Below are 14,326 nucleotides of genomic sequence, written 5' to 3'. Positions count from 1 at the left end.
TTTCATGCTTATCGCTTTCTTTCGTGGCACAGAAGTAGGCGCAAAAACGACGTCGTGGCCATAACCACGACTGATGTCAGGGGGGCAACCAGACACTTTCCGACCAACATTAGCCCCGGTCTGCACGCGGCTCTACGGTTGCCCTTGGTGCCCGGAGGGGTTGAGGTACATCTGTTGCGCCAGACAGATCCGACTTCAATTTCCTGCCTTGTCCGCGGACCTACTCCGATAAGCGAGCTTCGCCAAGCTGCCACTTCGTGTAACGATTCATTCTCGAGGAGAGTTCCCCGATCTCGCTGCTGCCATGAGAAGGTGGCGCCTGTTCTTCTTCGTGCATTTTAGCAAGTGGCAGGCTGTTGCGCAGTATAGTTGCGTTTGAACATCCAACTATGGCTGTTGTGGTTGTTCGTCTGGGACAGTCTAAACGCTCATAAAAGAGATATAGTGCCTGCTGCGCGTTTTCAGCTATATGCTTAGAGAAAGGAGTATGGACTCATTTTCTCAAATGCAACACACACCTTAACTTGTGACAAATGTGTGCGAACAATATGGCGTCAGTTCACCTTCGTAAATGATTGTGAATTTGAGTGCGGGAAACACTTAACCGCGTTTGTTGCTGCTGTTTCTCTAAGACAGTCCAACCATTTTAGAAAAATAAATGTATTGCCTCAGTTTTGTTTCTAGATATACCCACTCTGTTAAGGGGGTGTGTTCTCAAATTATGCCCATTAAACCGTGCCAAGTTTGATCGCCAGGGATGACGATGCCACTTTCGCTGTCATTGGTTAGGTTAGGCTAGGTTAGGTTAGGTTAGGTTAGGTTAGGTTAGGTTAGGTTTTTGCATTTTTGGTAGGGTTTTTTATATGCCCGAATCGCTTATCGAAACTTTATTTGAGACTTCCTATACTTCGTTTTAGCTTAAGTTCAGACACAGCAGATGCTACAGGCGCGAGCTCCTGGCTTTCAGTGCCCCTGCCAGCCACGTGCTCTCGCGCAGTGCAAGCGGTGTTCAGGGCCACATGTTCAGGATTGTAGCATCGGCTGCGTCTCGGCTTAAACTGAAACGAAGTATGAGTACGGATTACATAAGGCAATCGGAAAACGAAAAAACGAAAAAAAAAAACACTTAATACACAGCTTTTTTTTGGCCTGTTTTGTTTTGTGTTGGCAAAGGATCAGAACACAAGACGGCTGAGAGAGAGAGAGAGCGTGAGGCTGTAGTCGCCAACAACTAAAGAAACGCGGGGTGTGGCCTTTTAATGTCACATGTTTTGCTTCGTGAAGAATAAGATTGTCGGTACTCTGCCTTTCTTTAGCTCTCTGTGGCCATATAATTAAAGTTCAATGAATTCGGTTTTTCTTTTTTTTTTAATTTGGCGTACATTTGTTGGTTTTTATTTTAAAATCCAATATTCTGTATGCATTGGAAAGTATATTTTACGGCAAAAAATGTTGCGTTTTTTTTTTCTTCGATTATATGTATTCTATTACACCTGTTCTTTTATAAGCACTCAGCAATGTATACAATTAGAGTCTGGTCAAAAATGCATGTGTTTAGGTCAGTGAGTTCCTAAGAAATTTGAAAATTCAAAAAATAGGTAATTTCGCCAGAAATATTAAAAGACAGATTAAAAAAAAAATGTCTACACCAGTTGTCAAAGTAACATGTACAGAAGGCAGTTTTGAACTCTGACAAATCTTGAAACTGCCTCTATGCATTGGCAAGTTATGAAACATTTTTGACAAGGAACAATTTAAATCACTTCTTTAAATCACACTGAACTCGGAGCACGATAACCGATCCCCAACGAGAACAGAGATTTAACCAAGAAAGCAAGCCCAAACATTGCGTGTTTGCAGCTAAATCCTCCCCTGACTTTAGAAAGTGAGAGCCCCATAATAAGCTACCAGCCCCATAACAAATCTGCAATGAGTTAACAACCCCCACCCCCCCCCCCCCACACACACACACAAAATAGCTGCAATATCGGGTGTAAAATACTGACCTTTTTAGATTCAAACCGAATTCTAAAGAACAAATTCGGCATGCTTTTATTGTTTCTTATCTGTTTAAACCGAAAACGTTGAACCCTTCATATTGCATGCGAATTTCTACCATACTAATAATATCTCGATCCTCAAAATACATACGTATACAGAAGCTTCCACGCTTTCTCGGTCATAAATTGGATATGGGTTTGTGAATGAGCCTACCTGTCTTTTGGGGTAAGTCGTGTATGACACAAGTTGTCCGATAGCGATTCCTTTAAATTGTAGCGTATTATGATGCGGGTGTACTATAAATCGGAGGTCAAGACTCCGGGAAACACCTGTCGGGTCAGATAAGGACCTGCCAGCTAGTTATGTCCGAAAATAGGGAGGAATGGAGAAGGGGGGGTGAACCAATTTTAGGAATAAAATTAATTGCGCCATACACACGGGAGTCGCTTTTTTATTATAATTATATTTTTATATTTGCAGCAGGCTAGAAAATTATTAAAATAATTTTTACGAAGCCAAACTAGAGACACTTGTAGCTTATGAAGGTGTCGTTTGTGCCCTTGGTTAAAAGTACCAAGGGTGCGATGGAAACAACGTGCTAGAACGGAGAGGTACCTGAACCTAAATTTTTTGCGTAGAGTAAAGCCAATATGAGGAAACCATCTCGGAATGCACTGCATGATAAAAAAATTAAAAAGTTTTTCAAGTTTTAACAATGAATTGGTGACAATGTGCATCCGAATGATTTCAAACTAAATGAATGTATGGCGTTTTTTTTTTTTAATTTTAGACGGTACATAATACAATGAGAATAAACATTAAGCCATCAAGCTGAAAGGGGGGGGAGGGGGGATTTGGTGAACGAGTTTGTCATCACACGACAGCTCGGAGTATATGGAGTGAAAGCTCGCGCTGGCAGAACCCAGGGATTCGGGGTTCAATCCCCAGCCTCGCCCGATTTGATCTAGATGAGCATAGTAGCGACGTGCTGTCTCGTGTCCCTACTGCGTGATTCACGTTCACGATCCCAGGTTAGCAGGGATACTGCACTGGCAAAATTTCTCATCTACAGCGGAGATACCAGGCCCCCATGCGGGGCTAACATCCCAATTTCAAAACACAAACACGACACACTTGCATCAGCCTGAATAAATCATGGTCATAGCAGATGATCAAATTATCAATAGGAACAATTCCGAATGTATTCATTGCTGCAGAATTTTTTTTACTGGATGTAAATATTAGACATACATCAGTCAGTGATTTACGTTAGAACTTCAAAGAACTAGTTTGGCAGGCAAGTATTTTCTGTATTTGAAGATATTGTACGAGGCAGCAACAGCACGGGCACTAAAACCGTAACTCGCAATTCTGTCGATAAATATCAACAAATTTGTGGCTACAAAAAAATAACAAATCACTATAGTATTTGTCAATTTGATCATCTCAATTTTAATCAAGCATACCATTAAACAGAAAACGGTTAATAGGCAGTTAATACAAATCGGAACACGCTACTTTAAGAATAAACCTCGTAAGAAAAGAACGAAAAAAAAAAACTTTCTGTTCAAGTGTATCAAACCATGTATTCTCCGTTGTTTAACTATTTTGTATTCTTAACTTTTATTTTGTTTGTTCTGTTGTCTTTAGACGTTATTTATTTGGCTCTGGAGAGCCGCGGCACCGCGGAAAGGCAGCAGCCCGCGCCATATGGAGGCCCGCGGTGCCGCGTCTTGTGAACATGAGAATGTTCACTAGTGATGAAAATGTCGCTCTCATTACACCGCTTTGTACCCAAAGGATAAATTAAATATAAATAGGTTATAGGATTTAAATATGGGGCTACAAAATTGGAACACACAAATTGTGAGTAAAAAATCTTTTTTTTTTTTTTAACAAAAAGCATTGGTAAACTTTTTGTGAGATAACATTCTTCAGCGCGAGTCAACTGGTGGATAAGACTTGTAAAGTGGTAGATAGTAATTGCTTTTTACGCAAAGGTATTGCATTATTTAAAAAAAATATAGTCGTGTGTCTGTTCTTTTCTTTTGCAGATGTGACCATACAAATTCCTATTGTCTGTGCGTATGCATTTTTGTTGATACTGTACTGGTTTGTAACAAAGACATAATTTGACACCGACGCCTCTTCCGCTAATTTATTCTAACACCAATAAAAAATAACATTAAAATTTATTAATTCTGGATTGTATATAAGCTCAATCTTTTTTTTTATATATACCGGGGTATTTACCAGGGCATCAACACACCTCGTAAATTCTGCAATCTTATTATACCTTTAAGATATCATTCATATGCGTAGTTATGTAATAGTTCAGTTCCAAACAATTCCGCGAGAATTTTTTTTATTTAACACATCAGTAGAGAAAAAAAGAAAGAGAAAGATATAATAAATGTAGATAGTGGATGGTTTGGTAGCCTTAAAAACAAAGCCGCGGCTAACACGCCAATTAATATGATCAAAACAAGGTGCTGAACACAGTGATAATTTCTTGAAAAAGTTTCCGACACGCATCCTCTTGAAAATCCGAGATTGAAATAAAATTTTACATAACACCGGCAGCATATCTTTACACGACCGATAACTTAAGGTAACAGCTGGAGTTTTTCTGTTCACCTTAATCATTTCAGTTTTTTTTTAGCAAAATTATTTTTATATTTTAGAAAGTCTTCGTAAGTTTGCAACTCCATAGACCATTAGATTATATATGCACTAAAATACATTATGACAACGATATGAATTTTGATTATCACATTTTCATCAGCAAAACCTCTCAAACGCCTACCAAAGCTTCAATGGAACTCCAAAACTGTTTGAAGGTAAGTTTAACACTAATATTAATATATAAAAAGAGATTTTCGCAATGAGCCGTTCTTCAAGCGGAAATTTCTGCGCACTAAGCTCGCTAAGCTCACAAAAGCCCACTAAGCTCGATAAGCTCACTAAGCTCACTAAGCTCATGTGGACAGACATTTCTGCTCACAAATCTCACAAAAAAGAAAATGTTTAGCTTAGTTTGAGAAGTTTGCGTTGGTCCAGCCCGAAACCTTTCCTTCAACTGAACGAACTGTAGATTATCGACGAAAGGCTTCAAATTTTTCGGCGAACTACAGCATGCTCACGTAGTCGCACCGTGCAGGTGGTATTCACCATTCCCCACGTAAACCCCAATCCCCACGATTCCCCACGCAAATCCCAAGTTCGACAGCTCCGTCTTTCATCGACCGAGCACTTGCGGTGCTCCATCTGACATGTCGTCTGCTGCAAGCGCGAAGAGAACCGTATTTTCCCTAACATTTTCCAGCGACGTATATAGTTTCTAAGCAGAAGGCGAGGACCTTTGGTGAAATGATACGTTACTGTAAGGACAAAACAAGGAAACGGACGCGACGACACACCTTTCACGAAGGAAACTATGAAAGATGTATCGTTATTTATTGTTTCACGCGGGAAAGACGTGCCGTCCTGTATCTCGCAAATTTCAAACTGTGTCGTCGTTTTTTCTTTTACCTCCCCTTTTTTTTTCTGTACGGCGGTAGCCGTACATGGTCCGTAATACCAGCTGATCGGCGGTGTGTCTCACGCCGTGTGTGATCTTCGCCGTGGCCAAGTAGCTCAACTTAGAGAGAAAGAGAAAAAATCCATCCCGCTTAAATCAGTGTGGAGAAATTTTCCCCACAAAATATTTCTAATTTCGTTTCATTCAATTAAGAGTAGGTGCTTCGTGCTTAAAACTCTGGAGTGGTATAGGAATCCTCCTTGCACGGTACGAATGCATGACGCGTTGTCAAACACCACTGCTACCACCGCTATAATTTATTTGGAGGATATATGGCAACATGAGTCTTTAAATTTGTTCTTCTTTCCGTTAGACCAGCCTTTTTTTCCTGCGAAAAATGTACACGTCGTCGAAGATGTTGCATATGGGCCAACGCAACAAGCTTGTACTTGTTTTCTTAATTTCCTTAAAGACCGACGACCAGTTCGCGCTTTACTTTTCTCTCGCTTCCTCCTCTCCCCCCTTCTACCCTGTCCACCGTTGCCTGTTTCCTCCTCCCCCATGGTGAGGAGGATCTTCTGCCTTGCAGAATGTCGAGTCTGGTCGTCGGCCTTTAAACGCAATACATCCTACAAAGGACAGTCTACAAACACTGTATGAGGTGCGTTTCTTCCCTTGTATTAGGGTCCTGTCACATAAGTCATTAAAAATATCTCTGCAGACATATTCGAAGCATGCATAGGTAAGAAGGAAACGTGCTTCGAATTGATGGCCGAGTCGTGTCCGCAGAGAATTCTGCCATTTTGTCTGCGGAGAAACTCCGTGCCTGCTGTATGATGTACGAGGTGTGACTGCGGCTGAGGGATGTGCAGGACGCTGTACGCACACTGTTGAACGTATACGTTAGACCTAGGAAATCACCTACAGACAAAAAGCGCTTTTTTTTCTTCTTCTTCGTCTTCTTTGCTCTACGCGTGCGAAGTACGGTTACGTGAATTTGTCGTGAACTGGTATGCCGGTCAGAACAGGTGCCGATTCATCGTCTGCTTTCCCGATCACAAAGATGGCAGATAAAAAAAGGGCGCTTATGATAAAACCCGTGTAACGTAAAATTTTTTTTTAATGTACTTTTGAAACATTGTTAAGAATAGTGCACGTCTAATCTCCAGACTTTTTTTCTTCTTTTCTTTTCATAACTGAAAGGTCCTGATCAAGATTACTACCGTGGTGGAATGTCCTGCTCAAGAAAAATAAAATGAAGTGGTAAAATTACATAATTTTTTCGCCTTACTTTTTCTCTTGGGCGGAAAATGAACTAAAAAAAATTGCAACACAGACACCAATGTCACGTTTTCATTAGCGGTTTCGTGCACTGTGTATATATATATATATATATATATATATATATATATATATATATATATATATATATATATATATATATATATATATATATATATATATATATATATATATATGCGTGAGTCTAGGAGCAAGCAGATGGCTGATATTAAAAAATCAAGCTACGTTCAACCGAAGCGAGAGTCTAGATACAGATCATTTCCTGTAAAATAAAATAAAATAAAGTGTGTTAATCTTTTTTCTGCATTTTGTAGTCAGAGATATTCTAATAAAAATGCATTTGTTGATTTGCAGTTCACGAATGTTCTTATTCCAACCCCTTTTTAAAACGGCTCTTGCAACACCTGCAGAACCCTCGCGAGCCCGTCGTCTTTCATCCATCGAGGGATAGTGAGTAGAAGACAGAGTACGTCTGTCCTGCGTGGTGCCGTGGTCACTCTGCTCGTACCGGCAGAAGCATGCCGGAAGAAGCATGCCTTCAGAGACGCCTGAAGCGTCAATAGACCCCTTGTAGAAAACCCGGCAACAGTGTCTCTCGGCATGGTAACCATGGCAACAGCGAGGTGGTCAGCAGTTGCGTGACATGGTGAAGGAAAGCAGGGCGCAATCTCGCTGTGCGCCAACTGAGCTTTAGGCGCTTCATGTGTTGCTTTAAGGACAGTTTACGCGCCCCAGAGTATCAGTGAAGATGCCAACACAGTGCTGTGTCCCGGTCTGCACGCAATATGGATACACTGACAAATTCGGACGGAAGGGAGTACCTATATGTAGCTATCGGACCGTCCGCTGCCGCGACCGTTTGGCTAACCTCACAAATTCTCATGCATTTGCTTAATCAGGATAATATATTAGTTCTGCATTATACTGCTTTGAGTTTTCTTTACTATTGCTGTTAGCCAGGTATACGTTTGACGCGGACAAATGAGCGTCGGTTTTACCCGACGGATGCGTTGCCTTTCGGCCAGCCTCACAATTTTGCCTGCAGTTGCTTCATACACTACGTTGTTATTTCATCGCACATTTATTTGGTGTTGCTCGGTAGACAGTTAGCATTGGCGAGGCTAAACGAGCAGTCGAATTCCCGTATCAGTCCAACGAACATTTTCTACACTTTAACAATAAACGCGCGAAAAAAAAAAAATCTTTACCTTGCAGGCGCGTTTTTTTTTTTTTACTCTTCTTTTATGTTACTGAGGCATCCACTAACACCATTTTACTTTATGCTTCCATGCAGAATTGGAACAGCACCGCATTAGGTTCCCCTTGAGGGCATCTTTTTATGCAAGTTTCGTGGGGACTTGCAGACACATCATGATTTAATTATATTTGTCATGATTTGTCATCATCTCACCATCTTTGTTTTCAGGTTTCAGCAAGCTAGCTAGCAAGGTTATTTTCCCAGCCGGGGGCGGGAAACAGCCGCGTTACTTCATTTGCCATGCCACTTTTTCACGCACAGCCAGCGGGCCGAAAAAAACAAACATTCCTTCACCATGGAGAGCGCGCACACTGTTGCCCGAGGCGCACAGAGTTGTCACACTTTTGAAAGGGGTCTATTCGAAGCACGTTTGCTTCACACATGCTTCGAACATTTCTGCAGGCAGTTTTGTCTATGACAAATGTGACGTCATACAAGGAAAAAGCACGGACAGTGTCTGCATGTAGACGGTTTTTTGCACGATGGTACTTATAGCAGAGGGACCACGGTTTTAGGGAAAGGACACTTGTAGTACTCAACTCGGGCAGCATCTGATCGATAGGAAAATTGCAAAAGAATATTATAGAGTGAGAAAAAAATGGCGGCGAGCCACCGGTCCAAGCTAAGAGCTCGAGCAGGAAGATGCGCGTTCACGTGTGCCTCCAGCGCGAGCTTCGTGCATTCAATAACACTTCGGTGTCATCGTGAGCACGCAGAGCGAAAGCACGACGGAAGGCTGGGAACACGTGCAGGATGGTTGAACTTCTGCATCCTTAACCTGCCGGCGATGTTAGTTCCGAACGAATCCATACGCAAAGCAATCGCCCAAATCCAACCATTACGGTAAGAAGAAAAAAACATAAAAAACGTTGATTTACTGAAGGATAATCAGAAATCTGTTGAACCAGAAATATTTTATGAGGCTTCTGTGACATATCAATGTAGCCAATGTGTGCAAGACAAAACTCGCCAACCAATATCCCACCACCAAGTATGACTGAGCCCAAAATATGTATCTTGGAAATAGGATCGCTCTCATTATTGAACGAATATGATATATGTTGCTCTTCACAGCGCGAATAAACAGTTCGAGGATAGGTCTAAAATCACCTGTTAAACAGCATATCATTTCTATGCGCATGATTTCTTATTATTGGCAACGTATCACTTTCGTTCTTTCCTACCTCTGTCGTTTTCTCTACTGTGCTAGTGAAGCTAGACGGAAAGCCCCTGCCTCCTTTCGGCCCCTCATGTGTGGTCATTTAACTACACATTCAAGGTTGCACTGTATGTTACATCAACCACAAAATTTCGAAAAAAAAAAAAGAAATAAGCGAGCTACTAAGACAACGTTGGCTTTCGCCTTTTCTTTTATGAACTACTAGCTTTTTATGGATTCTGATAGCCGTAGCGTGGCCATCTCCCGAATCGTCGCCTTACAGCACGAGGTAAGGTTAAGACAGCATTTGAATAAAATCGGAGGTATTCTATCACACCTTTACAGTACGCCTATGACTCATACTAGCGCAGAGCCGCATCCACGTCCAGCTATCATGGTCAGATGAATCATTAAGCAGACAAACGTCACAGCCATCGACCGCCCTGTTGCTCTTCAGGGACCGCTCAACAGGTGAATGAACCGCACCAATTCGCGAGTAGGCTAGAAACTGCACAAGTAGAGCGATGCATCCTCCACGCGAGTAGGTCCACCAGACCAGCCCACAAGGACCACGAGGCCAGCAACTCACCGATGGTGGTGAGCACGGTGGTGGCAAAGTAAAAGGCCCCGGTGAACTTCCACTGGGTGCCCGCACGGTGAGGCACCATCTTGATGACCACCGTCTGCCATATCTTGCGGTCGTCACCGCTGATGTTGTATTTGCGCACCAGCATGTCCTCGATGTAGGTTAGCGTCTTGTTCATCTTTCCCTCGTGGTCGGACTCGAGTGCGTCGAAGATGGCCGCTCCCACGAGCAGGTACGTGAACGTGCACACGATCAGGGACAGGGTACGCACGTTTTGCCGCTTCATGGCAGTGCGGCCCGGTCAGTGTTACCTCAGCGAGCCGGCACATCTTGGGCCGCCCTGCATGACGGGCTTAGGCCTAGCGTGAGACCTCCACCGACGCCGTCGCCCAGCCGTCGGTGTCGGAACGGCTCCCCTGCCGGCCCTGCAGCCTGCTGGCCTCCCCCATCGCCGCCGTCGCGTTCGCGGCACTGCCGTCGCTCGAGGACCCTAGTGTGCCTAGGTTTCAGAGTGTTTCCAAGCTACTCTCCTTGAACTGGTAGCCTCGCTCACGTGGTCTATTGGCCGCGTCTCGCAACGCGAGCTGCGAGGAGGAGACGAAAGCGTCTATCGTCTGCCAGCGTCGCCCCCTTCCTTCGTCTCTTTACTGCCTCTCGACAACGCACGCGCGCGCGCATCCAGCCGATCGGAGCAAAAGGCGTCCGCCATTACATTGCCAACGTCCTCCATGGCTTGAGTTACTTCCTGTCCTGACTCTAGGCACTCTAGAAGACCCGCCCCTTCCCATCGATCGCATCGCGTGACGTAGCACCACGTGATCAAGTGACGTCATAGTGAGGCTCTGGTCTGAGTCGCCACACCAGGAAACCGGGGCTTTGGCACGGCTGAGTGACCGCGCTTGCCGACTCCGGTTTGCAATCAGAGAGGCCGGTGTGGGATGAAGGAATTCCGTCGGACTGGCCGACGGTTTCTGATGAACGTTTATGCCTGGATGGATCGCTCTCTGAAGACCGAGGCCGAGAGCACCTGCTGGTCCTCTTCGAAACGAAAAAATGTGAAGCTACGAAGATTGGCCACAAACAAGTTTGCTAAAGTTTGTTCTTGTTTTTCTTTTTTTTTTTTTTAAGAAAGACGTTATTTATCATAGAGGACAGTCACGAAAAACACAGTTATTCGTAATTGTAGTTTGCTGTTCCTACAATGGAAGAGCTCGACGCTTTCAAATGATATTTAACACCACTCATTTCTTACATTTCAGGTGCCCATAAGCGGAGATACACACAAAAGAACATTCAAATGACAGGTTTGAGAAGCTTGGAGACTTGCATATTTTCCCGCTTAGCCCATGCTTTCTCTCTCCAGAGTGTGGTTTTAAAAGTGCGCGCGCGCGCCAAAATAATGCTGAAAGGAGCCACTCGATCACCAAAAAGGACACTCCCCGAAGGCAGTCTAGTTTGCCCATGTCCAAGTAAAAAAACTGGAAGTCGGTTTTCCGATAAACTAGATGAAATCAAACAACATTCGTGTCTTGTGGAATTGCACCCATTACCAGACTTACGCTACGATATATCACAATATATTGCAGTGAACTCATCAGTTCATAAAAAAAGCGACACAAATAAAAGCCTAGCAAACAAATAAGCATCTGCTATGCATCTTTTTTTTTTTTTTTTGCTAAGGAGCATGCGACATGTTGACGTCAGCTGCTACCATTTTGCCTTATCACATGTTCTCTTGTGTTGCTTTGCTCCATATCATATTCACTGACCCGTGGCGAGTCTCCAGTATTATTATTACCTCCCTGCAGCGAATAATATTGTAGGACTTTCCGATAAGGACACCAAAGAACGAATCGCGAAGCGAAGGAGTAAACATAATAAATCACGCGCATGCGTATCTTGAGCAGCCAGTGACTATGCGGAAAGCAAGTCGTCTGCTTCTTGCGCTGGGGGATGCGGTGACGTCAGGACGACTCCGAGCTGTGATTGGCTTTGATTGAAAGGACAGTGGGTGGACCTCAATGCTAGATGCCTTGAGGTCTACCCACTATTCTGTTTTCAATCAGCCAATAAGAGCTCGGCATTCTGACATCATCGCCACCCCTCTGGAAAAGCAGACGAACTTGCGCCACTCCGAACTCTTTCAGCGTTCGTGACCGGCAAAAAACACCAAGTCACCGGGCCGTGGACGCATGCGCGGTGTTTTGTATTCCGCCGAGAGGAGAGCTGCGTGTGCACTCTCAGAAGATAGCGATTATTGGAATCGTCTATACAGTTCGAAGAGTGCGAGCGATATGACACTTTCCTGGCGTCGCTTTTCCCGTCGTCAAGTTCCCCCGGATTACGCAGGCCTATGCCCCCCGTACTCCAAGAGCACCGAGCCATCCTTATTGATCGAAGGCCGTGACTACACATCACGTGATCTCGTGACGTCAGCAACGGGTAGCAGCGACTGTAAATGGGGAAAGGGGCCGCAGGAGGCTGCTCGTAATCTGTTATCTGCGGTGGCGGTGGCTCCAAACAGTTTTTTCCTTTGCTCGCAATCTGCCGTGAATGGGGTCGGCCTATGCAAATGCAGCGGGCCGGAAATTAAGTCCATCACGAGCCTATTGTGAGGGTTATAACGCCGGCCATTTTGGGAAGCGGCTCTCAAAGTGCAAGGTCGCACCTCCTCGCACCGTCCAAAGCAGATGTCTAAAAAAAGAAAGACTTCAACGGCAAGCTAGAAGGGAACATACGGAAAAGGCGGAGGATTTATATGAAAAGAATATACCTTCACCTTTTTTCTTGCGTGACCCCGACCGCGTTCTCTATTTGTGTTCGGGTGTAAATGACTCTGTTATTGTGCGCCGCTACCGTTGGTGCCGTTCAGAACGTTTCAGTTTCTAAAATAATTCTCCTCTTTGGACCACTCCACGGGTGTTGATAAACTGCCACGCGAGCTTTTTTTTTTTTTTTTTTTTGATGAAGTGACGAGTGTGCTTGCACAGGTGCGCAGCTTTTATCGGCGCTCATGGTGCTCAAGCGCCCGTGAACCCATGGCTTTGACCAACGTACTTAAAGTTATCAGTTGACAAGCTCGACGGAGAGCCACGTTCAAAAACGGTTTTCTTCCGTTGCCTGCGCGCGAGCAGGTATGGGCGGACATTAGGCGGACAGCGTTCCTAGCGCCACCAGTGTCAACGCTGTAACTGAAAAGGAACGTTTTCGAACGACGCTCTTTTTGCGCAAATGTTTTGTTTACCACAAGAAAACCACAAGATAATCACTTTCCACCGCAGGCAATACGTATTCAACGTTCCACCGGTTTCGCCGCTTCTCTGACGATCGGCACTGTTTCTCGGTGCCACGGGCAAACACAGACTGGGCGCCTACGCGTGGCAGCTGCAGCTCACGCGCAATGCCCAAACCCTACACAGTGCCGTCAAAAAAAGAAAAAAAAGGGATTTGGGGTGTGTGTATGTTTATACAGCCTAGAACTGTAGCCAGAGCAGTACAGCCGCTAGCCAGGCGTCTTTTTACATGCATCACGCCGTAGTGATACATGACCGCACGCCGGTACGATGCCCATCCAGATCGAAACCGGTAGGGTTGGGGATCGTAAACAGTGCCGTCACAAACCTACCAACCTGCGAACCATTAAAAAAAAATGACGTGTACGAAAGGCGCGACGGCAGGTCGGCAGGGTTGTTGTTTGTCAGGGTCCACTTTATTGAAAGCCTCTTTTTTATACATAATTAAAAAAATAGAACTGGAGATTCTTCAGTCGATTCTATTGCCGTGGCCGTGCCCAAGCGCCCTACACAGGCCCTGGTTGTCTGTGTACAACAGGGAATCGTGTGGCGACTCAGTGGCACTCCAGAGCAGGGCCAGGGCTTCTATGGGCCTCGGTGATGGTGCAATGAGCGCCTTCGTGGTGCGCGGCGTGATGATATACCGCAGCCGACCGAAGAGGAGTCTGCTCAGACGCAGAAGGAGAGTGGAGAGAGGAGGAGGGGGTAAGTGGTGAGGGAGTGGGTCCCAGACCATCCGGATGAAGCGAACACAGCGCCTTGCTAGGTGCCGCATCTGTGTATTGGCCCCAGGCTAGTGGGTCTACTGCTCTGGCTAAATTTCTCACAGCTGAGGCACCAGACGCCCATCGAGGCTGATTAGCTTCCGCCTGTATACAAACATACACACAACCATGGCCTGAGAGATTCTTGGCGCACAAAGCTTTCGTCCGGCTTTTCCAAACCACGAACTATTGTAATCCTATCATGCCCACAGAAGGGTGTACCAGCGCGCATCTTCTAGTACATGGCCGCGGCCGCAGCGTTTCGTCACGCTATGACTTTGCGGCCCTGCAAAACTGTGTTTTTTTAGGGCATTTGCATATTAATCGAAGGCGCGCAAGGCACGGCAGCGCTCTATGGTCCTGACCTGCTCTCCTCGCGGCATCTCATCAGGCTCGTCAGCCCATGGGCGCGTGACAGATTCGATTTGTCACTATAGGGGGTA

The 14,326-nt window shown here is 44.9% G+C and overlaps 1 protein-coding gene across 1 annotated transcript in view; it reads right to left on the bottom strand.

Annotated features, from left to right (window-relative positions):
• Positions 1-10,112, bottom strand: part of LOC8050663 (two pore potassium channel protein sup-9) — a 114,673-nt gene extending 104,561 nt beyond the window's left edge. The window contains exon 1 of the mRNA XM_029992592.4: positions 9,830-10,112. Coding sequence (XP_029848452.1) covers positions 9,830-10,112 — 283 coding nt within the window. The remainder of the gene's footprint in view (positions 1-9,829) is intronic.
• Positions 10,113-14,326: the final 4,214 nt, after the last annotated feature.

This window comes from Ixodes scapularis, unplaced genomic scaffold (genome assembly GCF_016920785.2).
Source record: "Ixodes scapularis isolate PalLabHiFi unplaced genomic scaffold, ASM1692078v2 PGA_scaffold10__122_contigs__length_95168666, whole genome shotgun sequence".
NCBI lineage: Eukaryota > Metazoa > Arthropoda > Arachnida > Ixodida > Ixodidae > Ixodes > Ixodes scapularis.
The sequence above is the reverse complement of the archived record's forward strand: the minus strand, read 5'-3'. Positions and strand labels throughout refer to the sequence as shown.